At 37.4% G+C, this 15,932-nt stretch overlaps 1 protein-coding gene across 3 annotated transcripts in view; it reads right to left on the bottom strand.

Annotated features, from left to right (window-relative positions):
- The window catches only part of LUC7L2 (LUC7 like 2, pre-mRNA splicing factor), a 38,328-nt gene that overhangs the window by 4,951 nt on the left and 17,445 nt on the right, over positions 1-15,932 (bottom strand). For all 3 annotated transcript variants that reach the window (XM_059816389.1, XM_059816390.1, XM_059816391.1), the window contains exons 3-9: positions 12,763-12,861; positions 11,863-11,973; positions 11,052-11,195; positions 9,796-9,972; positions 7,460-7,551; positions 6,544-6,573; positions 5,454-5,648 (exon numbers count right to left, since the gene is read on the bottom strand). In XM_059816389.1, the coding sequence (XP_059672372.1) occupies positions 5,454-5,648; positions 6,544-6,573; positions 7,460-7,551; positions 9,796-9,972; positions 11,052-11,195; positions 11,863-11,973; positions 12,763-12,861 (848 nt within the window). The remainder of the gene's footprint in view (positions 1-5,453; positions 5,649-6,543; positions 6,574-7,459; positions 7,552-9,795; positions 9,973-11,051; positions 11,196-11,862; positions 11,974-12,762; positions 12,862-15,932) is intronic.

The following is a 15,932-nucleotide window of genomic DNA, read 5'->3' as shown; positions in this document are numbered from 1 at the left end:
ACAATCAGGTTTTGTTAGAAGTAGTATCTCTTGTGTGATTTTGCAATGTTGGGGTGGTGTTATTTTAAGATATTTTAGTCTGATAATAGGCATCTCCAAAACCTTTACAATGGAGCCAGAAAAGAGCTCTTCTGTTAAACAATCCACATAGTTTTAAATTAAATGAGCTGCCTGTATTGGAAAAAAAAATGGATTAGACATCCTCCTCTATACTCCCTCACAGAGTGCACCTAAGCCTGTTGTTGAAAAACATCACGTTCATTTTAAGATGTACCGCAATCGTAAAAGAATCTAATACATACTTTCACAGAAAAATCTTAACAGCATGCTATAAAGCTAGCCACTACCTTCTTAGTCAAAAAATCTGTCTGCTGGACAGTAAGACTGAACTTTCTGTAAGTGGAGAGAGTAATGTTATCACCTCAAAGCTTCAAAACTAAAGTCTGCAAAATGCTCCTGCACAGATTTCCTTTTATAAGCTCACAAATAAGTGACCTTTCATTTTAGTTCCTCAGCTGGAAAGATTACTTTTCCTAAAATGTGGTGTTTTGCAAGACTTAGTATTTGCAAACACTGAGATCCACAGGCATTACTCCTATTCCACAAACTACATGTCAAATAAGAAGAAAAGCTATGTGCCAAACAAGAAGTTAATACTGGAGTTAGTACAGCTGTTTCACAAGTATTTTGTGCTGCAAGTCCCCTGCAGAAGTAACCATGATGGTTGACTGAGGCTAAGTCTAGTAATTAATCCTAGAAGAGGCAGACAGATAGGACCTGATGCCATCCACAGCTTTGGCTTGTCATTCAATGCATTTTTGGGGGAATGCAAGATGCATTCCCCCAGCCATCCCATCTCTCTACAGGTGAGTCTCCAATCAGCTGACAAGAAGGAAGACTGGCTTTAATGAATCACAGCATAGTGATGTGGAAGTTTATACAATTGCTTTAGCAAGCAGTATTACTACCAGAAAACTTAGAACTAAAATACCATTCCTGCCTTTCTCAAGGGCAAGGTATAGCCTTTAGAATCAGAACCTCTACTAGACTTATATTATCTAGAGTGCTCCAAAAGCACTAACTGATCCTAACTTGATCCTAACTGATCAAGTGGAATCTTTCCGCAGAACCCACTCCATTCACCAGATATGTGGGCAGCACCCACACTGTCACGTTCACCAACTATGAATCGTGTTATAATATGTGATACTTGTTCCAAGACAGTATCTGTGGATGCCTGCATTGGGTCTGAGGACAAAAAAACCTAAGTAGCCTTGGACAAAAATCCTAGGGCAGCCTTGGCAATCTGGGAAAATCCCAGAGCAGCCAGTCAGATCTAGGAAAGCAGGGAAAGATGTAGCTACTGTTTCAAACCTTCCAAGGGGTAAGATGTTTGACTAAATGGGCCTGTGCTGCCCATGTCCCCACATCCCCCGCCCGCCCTGGATTTCTCATCAAAAAAGGGGGAGGGGTGTGGTGGTTTAAAAAAAAGAAAAAGAAAATGAAGTCTGTACTTCTCTACCACAGCAGAGAATATTCTGTTGTCAACCAGGATCTGAAAGATATTTAAAAAAATAAAATCGTCTAAACGCTAAGAGTAGGATCTCACCCAGCTTTAAATGTCTGCAGTTGAGACATCTAAGCTCATCAGCCAGATTTCCTTAACAGTCAGCAGAAGAAATAAGACACTTTAAGGCATGATTTGTCTCATCTTAAAATAGACACAAAATTACGTCAGATGAATCTGTCGTGAGGCTCACAAGATTTACATCTGACCTAGCCACTAAAGCCAGGTGAAATGAAGCCCCATCCTATGACTTCAGGTACTCTATTTGTCCATACAACGTCTGTATGAGAGTACATTAGCCCTTGTCACATGAATTCTTGCAAGGGGGCTCAAGCATACTGACACAATCGTCTCTCAATTTACCCACATTTATGTCTGCTGTCATGATTGATCTTATTGTTGAGTACGCATCTCAACATCTAACTTCAAATATTCACTTTCTCATTGCAAATCAAGAGGCACAAGTTACGTATTTTGTTTCTAATGAGATAAAAGATGATTCATTTTAGTTATTTGGAACTTACAGCTAACAGCGAGGAAAAGTAGGACTTTATTTACACCTGCTCTTGATAAGCCACTAATCAAAGCCTGGGTAGACCTAGGTTTCCTATTACCTTAGGAACGTTGCTGTTATTACCAGATGGGTGCTCTTTATCTTAGACGCCTTGCTACTATTGCCAGATACTTTGCGTACATTCAGTTGTGCCCACAGAGTGTGGAGGTCTCCTCCTTATAGTGATAAATTTGAAATGAGATCCCAACCATTAAGACATTTAAATCTATCCACCTGTTCATAGGGTGAACGATGATACAGATTAAAGATGACGCATTTATCAGACGAATTTATGTATTTGTAGAATTTTCTCAGATATAGCGCACAATAAACATCCCTTTACGTTCAGAATGAAGAAATACCTGAGAGGTGACAGCCTTTCATTTTGTGTGAAAGGTTCTTCGGAAAATACTTTCTGAAGAAGGGTGGACAGGAGAACCAGAAGGAACTGCATGGTCTGCTGCAAACAATAATACCCAGCACATGTTTGCCTGTAATAATGTTGTTATCCAGAACAAAATGGGAAAATGACTTCCAGGAGAAGCACATCAAGAGTTTCTCCAGTAAGGAGTCTAATTGTCTAGTATGCTCACATGTTGAAGCCATAATCGTTGTGATCAAAACTGAAAAAACCCCAGACACACAAATAGCTTTTACAGCAGGATTCAGCAGCCTACAGTAACTGTATTTCATGGTACTTTAATGAAGTCCAAAAAAAAAAAAAAATCACTGAAGGCTTTAGGTTAACATAAAATGGTGCAACTCTTCCCATGCAGCAACTCCACACTTCTCTTAAGGCCCTAGAAATAGTGGCACCACGGGCTGCCACTGCTGCAGCTTTCAGCCGTCTTTTTGTTGCTTTTGGTGTCACACTCTGCTCTTCTGCAAGAGTTTGGCAAAAGCACCATGTTCCCCAGATCTGAATTTATTTGCTTATTCAAAACCAAAAGGCTATGACTCCTTCATGAAGAAGTTAACTTGCTGGAGTGTGTCTTTTATTTTCCAGAGTATTCTTGGCCAGAATTCCTTGGACAAGTGAATGCTTTGAGCTTAAGGAAGACAGGCTTGAATAGAAGTATTTTGTATCAAGATTTTAAGAAATTTCTCAAAAAAATTTAAAAAAAACCCAGCATTTGGCAACAAATACTTCCCTGGACTAGAAAACGAGTTCTTAGGAGACAAGGAAGTATAATAAACCTGAACTTGCAGGCTCAAATGTATTTTGGATTCTGGCACCAACAGTGGTATGGTATTCAACAGAAAGACTTCTCCCACATTCATGTGAAAAGCAGCTCTAATGGTTAGAAGGGCATCTCTGAAAAGGAGGTATCCAGCCTGGCTGCAAGTTCAATAGCTATCCTGGTCCCAGAGCAGCAAGATCATAGCTCTAAGGATTCTTTAGTCTCCTGAAAACACAACATATATACTTTAAGACCAAAAGACTTTGCTTGACCTCAGAGAAATAAGAGGTATGAGCTGCTAATGACGGCACAGCAATTTTTTCCCCTCAAGTTAACAGTAAAGAAAAACTCTTATTTATACCAAGGATTCTTCCAACACAGGCGTGTCTCATTCCTTCAAGGCAGGAACTGACATCAGGAGAAATGTTTCCAGTACTGAATATTGTAAGGTTGAAATCTTGTGCCCTGAAGTATGTTGTATTTAACTCACTCACACAAAACAAAGCTGGAAGGGCTTATCCCTTGATAGCATCTTGCAAAAAGACACTGACTTCGTCTTCAAATCACCTCATGCTTTTTCAATTCACCTTTGGCAGCCGAGACCGACAGGTTTGCTGTTATATGGATAGCACCAATTATCCACACAGTTTCCTTGTTTGCACATATTTCTCTGCCAACATACAGAAGACAATGCATCATTTGCATTGTGCGTATCATATTGGAGAGTTTGAACAACTACGATGAGAATCCTGGAACAATCAATCAGTATAGTTTTCTTCAAAAGACTGAAATTGAGTCTTGCAAGGCTGGACTTCACAGTTGAAGAATTAAAGGCAATTTGAGCACATCATCTATAGATTGGTTCATCCAAGTTAACAATGTGTGGATTCAAAGGAAAATGTCTTTTTTAAAGACTGAAAAACTACAGGTTTGAAGATTTGTTAATCTGCCATTGTGAATGCCTTGAAGAGGCAGGCTCTTTAGGATAACTGTGACGACAGGCTACAATCAAGATGGAAATTGCCAAGTGTGAAATGGTGACTTGAGGACACTAAAGAACACCCTGAAGGATTCTAAATACCGGACACTACTTATTACATCAACTAGAGTGCTGGACATTTAAATTTTATCCATCTGCATCAAAAAGAAGGAAACAAAAGACTGGGACCAACCCTGTCTTCCACGCTCTCTTACAGAGCACAATGGGACTACAGTCACCTATCTACTCCAGGAAGAAAAAAAAAAATCTCATTTTTAGGGCAAAGAGCCCATGAGATACTTGAACACATTCAACAGATATTTCTCCATCCTTGGCGATTTAACTCCTAAAATAATTTGAATTATAAACCCTGCATGTGTGGCCACTTCAAAACCAGATCTTTTCTCTTCTTGCAAGTCATCAGTCTGTCAGGGTTTTAAGACTGGGCACGCCGTCCACTGTACTGCACTCAAATCTATGCCACAGTGGCTGACCTATACAGGAAAGGAATCCTGGTTATGAGCAGACCTCCCTACCAGATGCCTCGTTGTGCAATTCCAACACTCTTCTAAATTATGCTTACCTCACTCATCTAAAATAAGCCAGGAAATCCTCAGGAGCAGACAGCAATTGAGTCATTCAAAAGCAACAGTCCTAGACTGCTCTCTGCAGTAATCCTTCAATGAGGGGTTCAGCCACTTTCCTTGCAAAGCAACATCTTCAGATGCAATGCTTAGTTTATTTTCAGGCATATCTAAACTTGTTTTTATCTGGCGCAGTACACAACAGATAAGCTCCAGTGCTGGGAACAAAAGCCCAAGGGAAAAACCAAATGGATGACAGTAAGACGACTGCTGATATCCCTGGGTTCAAATGGAGATCAACTGTTTCACTTTCTACACTGCAGGAAGCTGGTAATATTACCATCTTGACACCAATACCTTATATCACCCCTCCAAAACAGAAATAATACATAGCCCTATTATTTTTATTAAAAAAAAAAAAAAAACCACTACTGCATGTCAAATTACAAATATGCTAAAGGTGTAACTGAAATCTGAGACAGTCTCAAAATGTGTTTAAATTATCAAGTGGTAAATGTAAACTTAATTTAGTGCAAAAATTCTCATCATGCATCTAGGAAAAACCATTTATTTCTAGGCCAACATTTACCTCTTTTTGGAGCTGCGTTCTCGGCTTCTCTCCCTGGAACTATGCCTGCTCCTATGATGGCTGCGACTCCGGCTGCGGCTGTTAGAGCGAGACCTGTGACGATGGCGTTTCTCACGCGATTTGGAGCGAGTTCTTCTCTTTCGTTCCCGGGAGGCTGAGCGAGACCGATGTCTGCGGCGATCTCGGGACCTAGATCTAGGAACAGAAAGGACTTAAACCAGACACTGTATTCACCTAGCTACTCTGTCAGTGTACTTCGAATATTATGCACTCTATGCATAAGCAAATCTGTATAGAGAATGGTCTGCAGTGTTCAGAGCTATTGCATTGTCCTATCACAGGCAAACAGAGAGGGGAATGCAACATTAGAAATCCTACAAACTTCTTTGTGACTAATGCAGACAATTTTACAGTTAATTCATGACTGTATGTACAGTTACAGCATAGCCAATTCAGGCTTCTGAAAGGAATTAAAAACATGGAAAAAAATCTACTTTTTGCAGCAATAGGAATCATCTGCCAGAATCTACGTATTACGATGTTCTGAGAAAACAGGACTATACCCTTCCCCATAGCTACTACAATAAAACTAGTCTGGAAGGTTCTAAACATCATACAAATTCATTGGGTTTTTTTTTCTCTTTTTCTTCTTCTTCCCCCCTTTTTTTTTTTCCCTTCAAAATCACTTTGCAATAACTCCTCAGTGGTGACCTTCAACTGTGTAGGTTAGGAAGAAAACTCATACTATTGATGGGTCGTCCATTGAGAGTTAACCTGGCGCTTACAATTTTAAAAACATGGGTTTTCACCAAAAGGTATTAACCACAAGCTTCTGTTTTGAAGAAAGAGCAATTCTCTGGGTTCTAAGCATTATTTGCAAACAAAAAGTTGCATTTTAGTAGCCACAAAATAGACACACACGTATAAACGATAAATACTGTATAAACACACAGAGAGGTGACTACGTAACAGAATGCTTTGTCTGTAAAGATGGACATCTTAAACTAATAGTGCTAGACAAACTTGTAATGTTCCAGCTTGTGAAAGGCTGGCTTCACCGATGGTATTCCTTGTCTGCAGATTTATATACCTTTTGGTATGCTTGCTGTGGGATCTGGACCTGAAACAAATAGAAAATTGTAAATAGATTTTTCTTATAGAATTGTATTATCAAATCAAGCACAATTTAGTAATAATAAACCAAACTAGTTGATCTGTTATTGTATTTCTTATTTTACTAGCAATTATTTAAAGGCCTTTTATTTGACGTTAACGTCTTTGTAACGCATTTACCAGGAAACACATCCCTCTAACAACTTTTTTGTGTTTGTTGTTTTTTTATTTATTTTTGAGACCACCATACTACCAACCCAAAAGCATATCTAATCTGCTTTTTTATTCCCACCCCTCCCAAAGAAAAAGCTTACAGTTCAAGTCAGTATTCCCTTATTTCTTGTCAGGCACGTATTATCAGACTGCAACAGATTTCAAAGTTTACATTGTTAACCTGTGAAGCTGACATGTCAAGAGAACTGCAGTTCAGATTCCATTCTACTCTAGCTCCACAAGGCCTGAAAGCAATTACTTCACAGAAGAACAGGGAATTACTTTCCTCAGTCATACATTCAACTACTTCCAAAAAGGAACATTCCTAACATCTATAAAGAAAATACCTAACATGTAACAGATGTTAGAAACTCACATGTGTGTAAGCTCTCATCTGTCAGGTCTCAAAACAAGGTACACACCTAAAAATTATCTCATTTAAAGGCCATTTGTTCAAATATTTAGAGAGACTCCTCTCTGTAGTTTTTAAAAAGGCCTTCTAGGAAAACAATTCAGGTTTTAATAGTTAGACATGAAATTCACTCTCAATCCTTGTAAGTTTCCAAGGAATGCAGACTACTGTCATTCTGCAGATTTAAAAATGTGTATGAACTACATCATAGTTTTCCCATTAAACTTAAATAGGTCATTTTGTTTATGCAATTAAAATAGATCCCTACCTCCTTAGTTTCTCCCTTTCTTCTCTTTCCCTCTCCTCTCTACGTTTCAGACGTTCCTGATTTCGTTTCTCCTGTTTATCAGCCACAATCCTCTAAAAACAAAGGAATACATTCATTAAGTTACATTTCAAAATTTTTCAGATGAAGGCGCTATAAAAATAATCTAGACAGTTAATATTTGGTTCTTTCCCTCATGTATATTCCCTTTCCCTTGTGTGTATTATTCCCTCTCTCTTCCTCAGTGTATACATATATATTTTTTTTTTCCAAGAAACAGAAGTTATTGCAGCAAATAGATGGGTGTTACACGAAGACCTGAAACATGTAGAGTTATATTACGTTTTCCACAAAGGGAAATTCAGAGCAGTAAGTCATGCCTTTAATGTGAGCGTTTCCATGCCAATCCTATAATATTTTGGCCACTGGGGAAAGGTAGAAAGGGATCAGAAGAACTGGTAGAGTTAGTTGTTTTATTAACTCCTTCAGCTATGCTGTGACAAAGAAATCCTTAATCTTAAAGGACTTGGTTGGGCTGATACCTAGTTTTGAGGCTATTTGTTTCTGTATTGTGAACATGAAACATATAATTAGAGAGGATGCTTCAGCTGATAGCCCCCAGGTTGAACTCACTACTACTGGGGACAAGGCACGCTCAGTAGAGGGCCCTCAGATGTGGAACTCACAACTGGAGATCTGGCCAAACCCAAGTCTCGCCACCTTCTGGACATGATGCAAGAAATTCAACTCTTTGTAAAGACCTTCTTCTGAGATGTGGAATTGCCCCAGCAGCATCTTGATTAGATCTCTGAGGAGAACTCTGAGGAAGGAGGGGATAGTTAATGTTTTCTTTTTTTGTTAGCGAAGTACTTAAAAAGATTATTTTATTGATGCTTTGGGAATGTGAAATAATTATCCATGCATTTTTTTCCAAATGGTGTAAATAATCAGTTATTTCAACCCTTTTTGTCAAATTATATCTATACTTCCTTGTACAATATCAGTAATTTAACTACAAGCAAGGCTTCTTGTTCAAGTGACTCTTTGCATAATTTCATGGAGGGATGAGAGGAAGCACACATGATCTATTCTAGGCATCTAAGGTTTAAGTTACAGCAGCTATATTTAGGAGCCTAAATTGCCAATATAGTCAACAGACAGAGCTGGGCTTTCCAAAGGGTTAGTTGCAGTATTCATGCAACACAGCTGGAATATTACGAAATATAAACCAAGTCAATTTACTCAAACTCAGTAGCAGCATTTTCTGCTTTTACGGATCAACTCATTTAGCTATTGTCTTTAGTGATTTCTATAGTTAAATGCTTAATTGAGCCTTGAACTCATAATTTGCATATTAAGATCATAAATGGCATCATCCTCTTGAATACCAAAAATCTAGAATATAATCCCCGTACGCCTTTCTTCCAGCACAATTTCTGGTCAAGATAGTGTTGTTTAGGATAATATTCCAACTGGATTTCAAATCTTCAAGCTATAGAGAACATGCAACCTCCCCATAAGAATTATTTTAATAGATATTCAAGATATACATCTTTTTGTATTCTGACTTTGGATAGCTACAGCCTTGAGTTGTTGGAACTCATTTATTTCATCTGTTGTCAGTTAAGCTTAAAAGCCTTCACAAATCAATTTAAAAAAGGAAATCTTCTTTAGTTGTTGGTACCTATAGAATGAAAGTCACCTCCTAATCTTTGTCCAGATAAAGTAAACAAATCTATTTTTAGTCTTTCACCATACAGCAGGCTGTTTGAGCTCCAAGCATTTCTGTAGATCTTTTTTGAAAACTTTGCCATGTGTTGTCATCCTCATTATGTATTGGTACCAAAACTGAGGATTTCAAAACCAGCCCTATTAATATTTTATCCTAATTAAATAAATAAAATATCACTCACTTAGGCCCACTACATGTTCTTGTATTTTCAAGAGTCTCATTATTACGTTTAGCCAATCAACTGCCTAAAAGTAAAGTTCATCTGGCTATCTCCTATGACTGCTAAATCTGTTTCAACATCATTGTTGTTCAGAATACAGTCCTCCATTTTACAAGTGGAATCGCACTCTTTGTTCCCAAGATGCATTACTTTGAACATGTGTTTTAAAATACTTCAGTGCAAAAGAGGTCATCTTATCAAATTATCCAGATAACTGATATTACATTAGAATGTTTAGTGTTTTGTAGACTAATGAAATCACAAATTTTAAAGTAATATGAAAAAGATTCACACACCCAGAAAGAAATATTCCATTAACGTTGCCTGGCAAATAATTAAGTAGAAGCACACACATATACACACACAAAAAAGAGAAGCATAATTTACCCTGAGTTCCTCAAGCTTCTCTCTTATTTCAATAAATCCTAAATGTAGTTTTCCTCCAAAGTGGTCAGCAAGTCGTCGGTCATTGTCATGAAGACCAAGATAAGCCGAGCACACTTCACAAACCCGTAGCTTCTGCTGCTGAAAGCTGGAGGCAGGCATAGAATTCCTGTATACTTCCTAGGAGAAAAAAAAAAAAATTATTAACTCTTACTTCTCAATGCACAAAAATATAAAGACAACACTTTAGCAAAGATATACTACAAATTGATAACTGAATTCCATGTACACCAGCACACCCTTTAGTTAATTCACACTATTCATAAATGAACCGCCTCATTAAGATACAAGGCAGGTTCCTTATTTTGAAGATTGGACACATTTAAAAGAAGGACATCAGCAACAGGTTTTGCAAATTAAACAAAGTGGGGTGACTATTATCTTTACTTAAGATCATACTACTTAGAATGATGAACAACGTTTTCATATGCAACAATGAATACACGTTAACGCTGCAATTACTATGTCAACACATTATGAAAATGTTACACCAGTTTTAATTCTGAACCCAGTTTAAAACAGTAGTAGTTTCCTGAGAAAGCTACCTGCATTTTAGACACTAATTAAACAAGTTATCTGAGCAAAGTTTATCTACACTCAGATGACAGACAAGCAAGACTGCCAGCAACCCCTCTGGTACCATTAAAACAACTGCAGGTGTTTGTTTCTATAAATTTAAGTATCTTGGTGAAATAGCATATGGAAAAGCTCTTGGTGAGTTCTGCCACCTGAACATTACAACGACGACCGTTTTGACTTGCCTGATACACAAGCCACTGACTAATTATCTTTCAATGAAGACAACGGTTCACTTCACTGAAGTTTTCGAGTACGAGCCGCATCAGCAGACCACAAGGCACAACAGGGTTGCCACCGCAAGAGCCATCAGACCCAATGAGATACGTAAGTCCAACAAACAGAGACACAGATGTAGTGTCCACAGATACAACTGGCCAATACTGCTCAACTAAGATAAATGCATCATCTGTGGAAGTGAGTGTAATTTTAATCGTATAGGAATGTATTTAAAGGTAGAAACTTTAACTGTACAGAATGCCGCAAAGCAAATTCTTTAGTTTTCTATGAAACAATTACTTATGGAAGTGACAGCAGATAAGACATCTTGCATTACACAGATGCCAACCAATTCAATATTGGACCCTGCCCTCTCCACTCCCCAAGCCTTAGAGTCAACTTACTTCTGCTTCTCTCTTCTTTACCCGAGCCTTCTCCACTTCATCCATTACTTTTTGAGATTCTTCCACATTCCCATCAGCTCCAAGCTGTTCTACTTTGGCCAGCAGTTTCCCAATTTCTTCATTCAATTCATGAACTCTTTCAGCCTTGAAAGACAAAGAAAGGCTTAACACAGGAAATGCTTTTAATTATGGAAAACAATCTGAATACTACTGAGTTAGTATATGCAAAATTGGTAAGACAGAATTAAAAGAAACATGTAGAGATAACTTCTCCAGGTAAATGTGAAACAGAAGTTGCCTCATGTAAAAACACACAGAGAAAGGCTGAGTTACCAAGTCTATGTACCAACTCCAGAGCAGGATTTTGTTTAGAAACTTCAAGTAATTCACACTGTTGTCTATACCACATAGTCTTCTAAAATTAATATTTGTACAACCATTCCTCCTAGCATGCGCGTATATGTGCAGACAAATGATAAAAGTTTTTTTCAGTTAGAAGATCTAGAGGAAAGCACATCAAATTTTGTTTACTTTATGGATAAAATTTTGATCGAAAAGTGTAAGAATTACTAAATTTATATGGCATGGTATCACAAAGAGTCAAGTTTCCTGAGCTCAAAAATATCAGAGGTCTCTTCCGTGTTCTCCCCTCTGTGCTTTAAAGGCAGTTTTGGGAAGGATAGAAAAAATGTTTTATTTTTTCCCCTCCTCGGTACAAGTTCTGAGATTGGATAGTTTGCCAAAGCCTTAAGTTGGCTCCTTAGAAAAACAAACCTTCAAGGAGACTAAGTAACTAGTTTTACATGCTTACTTTAGCTGCAACTTCAGCACTGATCTCTTCTTGGGTTTCTGCTAGTCTTTTCTTAGCCACTTCTGTTCTCCTGTCACAGTCTGCAATAAATGACTGCAGGTGGTCCATTGCCTAAAACATCAATAAGAACACTGACCAATGCTGTCAAGAACAATGATCTAGCGGTTTATGGTGACTAAACACATCTATTAATACACAACATTTTAAAAATTATAGTCTACATGTTGCCATAGTTATAAGTATTTGCAGAAATTTGGAAGTGAATCCGTCTGAAGTCTTCTCTAAGAAGAAGTGAGCATTTCTAACATGCATTAAAATTCTTCAAAGGATATTCAGGTTCACCTCACCCAGCCAATACATGCAATACTGTAACTTTTTTCACTAGGGTTTTAAGCTATTAAGCATACTAACACCATCCCTCTAAACAACAACAGAAAACCACCAAACCTTTTTGTCCTAGTGAAGACTAACTTCCTAGTTGTGAGTTCAAAACTGTATTACTCAAACTATGGTGTACTGAGACATAGTATATGATTTGTTACCCCAATACAAAATTACTTTCTTCAATAAGCATAGAATTCTAAGACTCTCTTCAAAGCATACACAGCCTTACTATCTGATAACACTCAGACAGCATCCAGGTTTATGATAATTTGTTCTGTGGAAGGCTGTTAACAGTTCTACCCAGAGATGACTACCAATACAAATTAAATACTTGCACATAATCATGAAGAGGCACATATCTTTATGTAACTATGCAAGTTTCTCTGCCTCTTTCTAGAAGATTACTTCCCAAAAGTTTTCCTTCTGTGTGTACCAAAGCTTAACTTCTGTTGCTCTGTTTATCCACCTAGGCACACAAATTATGCTTTCTCTCCACCATTAAGACAAAATACATACATCAAGCTCAAAGAAGAAATCTTGATCTTTGGATGCTATTTCATAGTCTGCCCTTAGTGCCAGGTCATGCACTTTCAGACATTCTCCAAGGTCCATTCTCTGAAAAAGAGACAGAGGGAAAGCAATATAACTTTTCAGAAGTGTTACAAGGAATGAAGTTAGCATAATTTTCTTTAAGAGTCAAATGTTCTGAAGCAAATCATCTCCCCTGCAGGAATGAAAGGACAGTTTAGTAAAGCTGTAAGACAATACCAGATCTTTAACAAACATGCACTAATCAGGAAATAATAAAAGCAGACAGAAGGAACAGCTTATTTTATCATGATGGCTGTTTGCATTACAGAGTATCATTGATGTCCTGCAAAAATGTTGTTTTACTGAAAGTTCAAAAAAGTGAAGTGGGACATCCTGTATTGAATTAAAACAGCTTAGAAGAACCAAGTTCCCTGCAAATAACTGGCAATTAAATAGTCAAATGCTTGATCTGAACTCTCCACACAGTCTATGATATATGTTCGAGTTACAGTCATCACCTGAAATAGCTACAACCACAGTGCCACTGTAAGTGCTGCTTAAAAACCATTCTTGGAAGTATTTCAAGTAAGATAGCCAAAAATCAAATCCCAGCAAAACATTTTGCAGATGAGTGAAGATGAGCTGAGTGTCGGACTATGTTCAAGAATCAAAGAAGAAAAAGTATAGATATTTTACTTGTAGTCTAAAACCATTGTAGAATGGGCAGGAAGGTAACATGAAGTAAGTAGAATGCATCACTTATCTTGCGTACAACGCCACTGAGAAGAGTGCCCAAAATCTTATTAGGTAACAAATACTGGTTTTTAAATTGAAATTTGCATACCACATAGCATAAGGAATTCTAATTCAATCTGTTCCCTGAAAGTTTGTTTGGTGATCAAGACAGAGCAATGTGCACACGACAAAAAACCAACCCCAAAACAAAGAACAAAACAAACAAACCCCCAAAGTCTATTTGTAATGGAAACAAAATTGAACAAAACCAAGGCACCCTCTCTGCAAAAGCACAGACTAATGTATATTAATTGAAAATGATTATTTTTTGCATCACTTAAAAACAGCACAGTTTCAGTTAAGTCTGCTCTTGGCACTGCTCACTTAATATTAAGAAAAATTAATCCTTTCTTAATACTGGTAGCACATAATGAAAGTTGAATTCTGATGGAAAAAGCTGTTATTGTTGTAGTTTAGTAACAGCTTTAGAACCAAAACTAAAATGATTAATAACTTGTGTTGTGAGTTTTGTAAATAAAAGACGTGCGTTAACTCAGAAACTGCTGCAAGTCATTTGGTATCTGAGCCAAATGAGTGCTTTTTTTCTTAAACAAACAGAATACTTGCATTAAAGTAGCAATTCAAGGCTCACAAGTATAGTAAAAAAACAAACATAAATTGCCTTCAACTTCTCAAATCATCAATTAGATGTTCCAACAAATCCATTAAAGTAATTTTTACAGAAGTTGTTGGTTTATTTCAAATGCTAGAGACAGAAAAATCATTGTTAAAATACAGAATTTTGAACTTGAAAGTTTTTGATAAACTGTAGTTATTTAAATACCCTTCAGCCACCATAAATCTGTTTTCCAGAAAACATTTGATTGCAATAGAGAACATCTGACTGCAATGCTGAAGATAAGCTTTTCCTTTTGCAACTACACAGGACCACAGCAATTTTGTTAACTGATGCAAATCCACAAAGACCTTGAAGCTGAGCAATGTATTACACATGTCTATTTCCAAGTCATTAGATGCTGCATTATTTAAACTGCAGCATTCTTTCAGGAAAGTACTTCAGTACTAGGAACGTGCATTTTAAAATTATCTGAAAATTAGACACTTAAAAATCCTCCTAAAATTGTGAAAAGCTTGTCTTTATGCTGATTCATCACTTGTACTGATTAAGGTATTTAAGGGTAAACTGTAAAACTCAAGGCCAATCCTGTTTTAAATGAAGCACTCCAGTTCTAAATGCATAGATAAGGCTAGTGACACACTTTAATAAATATGAATACAATGACAAAAAGCCTAAAACACATCCACCACAGCATCAGAAAAATGTTATTTTAATATGCAGCCTACATATACTTTGAATAAATGCATGAAATAAACTTCCATCACACTAAAAATCAGAATTCACATGATACTACCATAACACACTGTATACTTTACATGTCTTTCATGCTTGTTTTCCCTCTATTCGGGTTGGATTCGCCCTCCTCAAGACAGCACATTTTCCGATTTCTTTTCTTCTTACTGGGAATTGTAAGCCCATAGCCTGAAAGGTTGGTAATTAATCTGAGCCAGCATTACTACTGAAAAATTTTCTGTCCTCCCTTTATCACTGTGCTGTGCCACTCCATGCTGGCACATCTGCCTGTGCAGTTGAACACAATCTGGGTACTGACTGGGTAAAACGTATCTTAGCAAACCAGAAACAGAGGCAATTTTTCAGCAGCGTACCTTTGTCCAACTTGTCAGGCAGCCACACAAACATGTGTTGACAATATGTACGTACAAGAGAAAAGGATTCTTTTTCATTAGCTTTGCAGCTAAAGAAATTATATTGTCGTTGGAACTCCTGCATAACACAGCCTGTACTAGGCTTGGCTAATCCTTTGAAAGCACCTTTGCTGAAATATTACTACTAAATGTCTTTCTTAAAAGTTCTATTAGCAAATCCCAATGTAGAGATACATAAAAAAACATTTAAAACTCTTAAACCAGTTTGCATATTATATGCAAAATGAGACTAAAAAGCACTGCTGCTGGTGTAAGTTATGCAACATTAGGCAAAGACAATTCATCCTGGGGATGATTCGTTATCATCAGAAGTCTATGCTGGATCAGGATTGCCGAGGACCTTAATAAGCAAAGAGCAGCTCCTATTATAATTTGGCTTATATGGCTAACTGCAAAGTAGATGGACAGCAGCTGGCAATGGACAGAAGATACACTAAGACACATTATTTTCATTTTCCACATGTCCACCTTGAGATTTGGTGCCCAGACATGCCCTCCCCCAGAGGCAGAGAACAAGCATTGGTAGTCAGCCATTTAAAGATCAATCACATTTGAAACAGAAGATGGCTACGAGGGACACTAATGTTCAGACATTGAGCTACTAATGAAGGCTT

Source organism: Gavia stellata, chromosome 4 (assembly GCF_030936135.1).
Source record: "Gavia stellata isolate bGavSte3 chromosome 4, bGavSte3.hap2, whole genome shotgun sequence".
NCBI classification, from domain to species: domain Eukaryota; kingdom Metazoa; phylum Chordata; class Aves; order Gaviiformes; family Gaviidae; genus Gavia; species Gavia stellata.
This window is presented reverse-complemented; position numbering and strand designations above follow the sequence as displayed.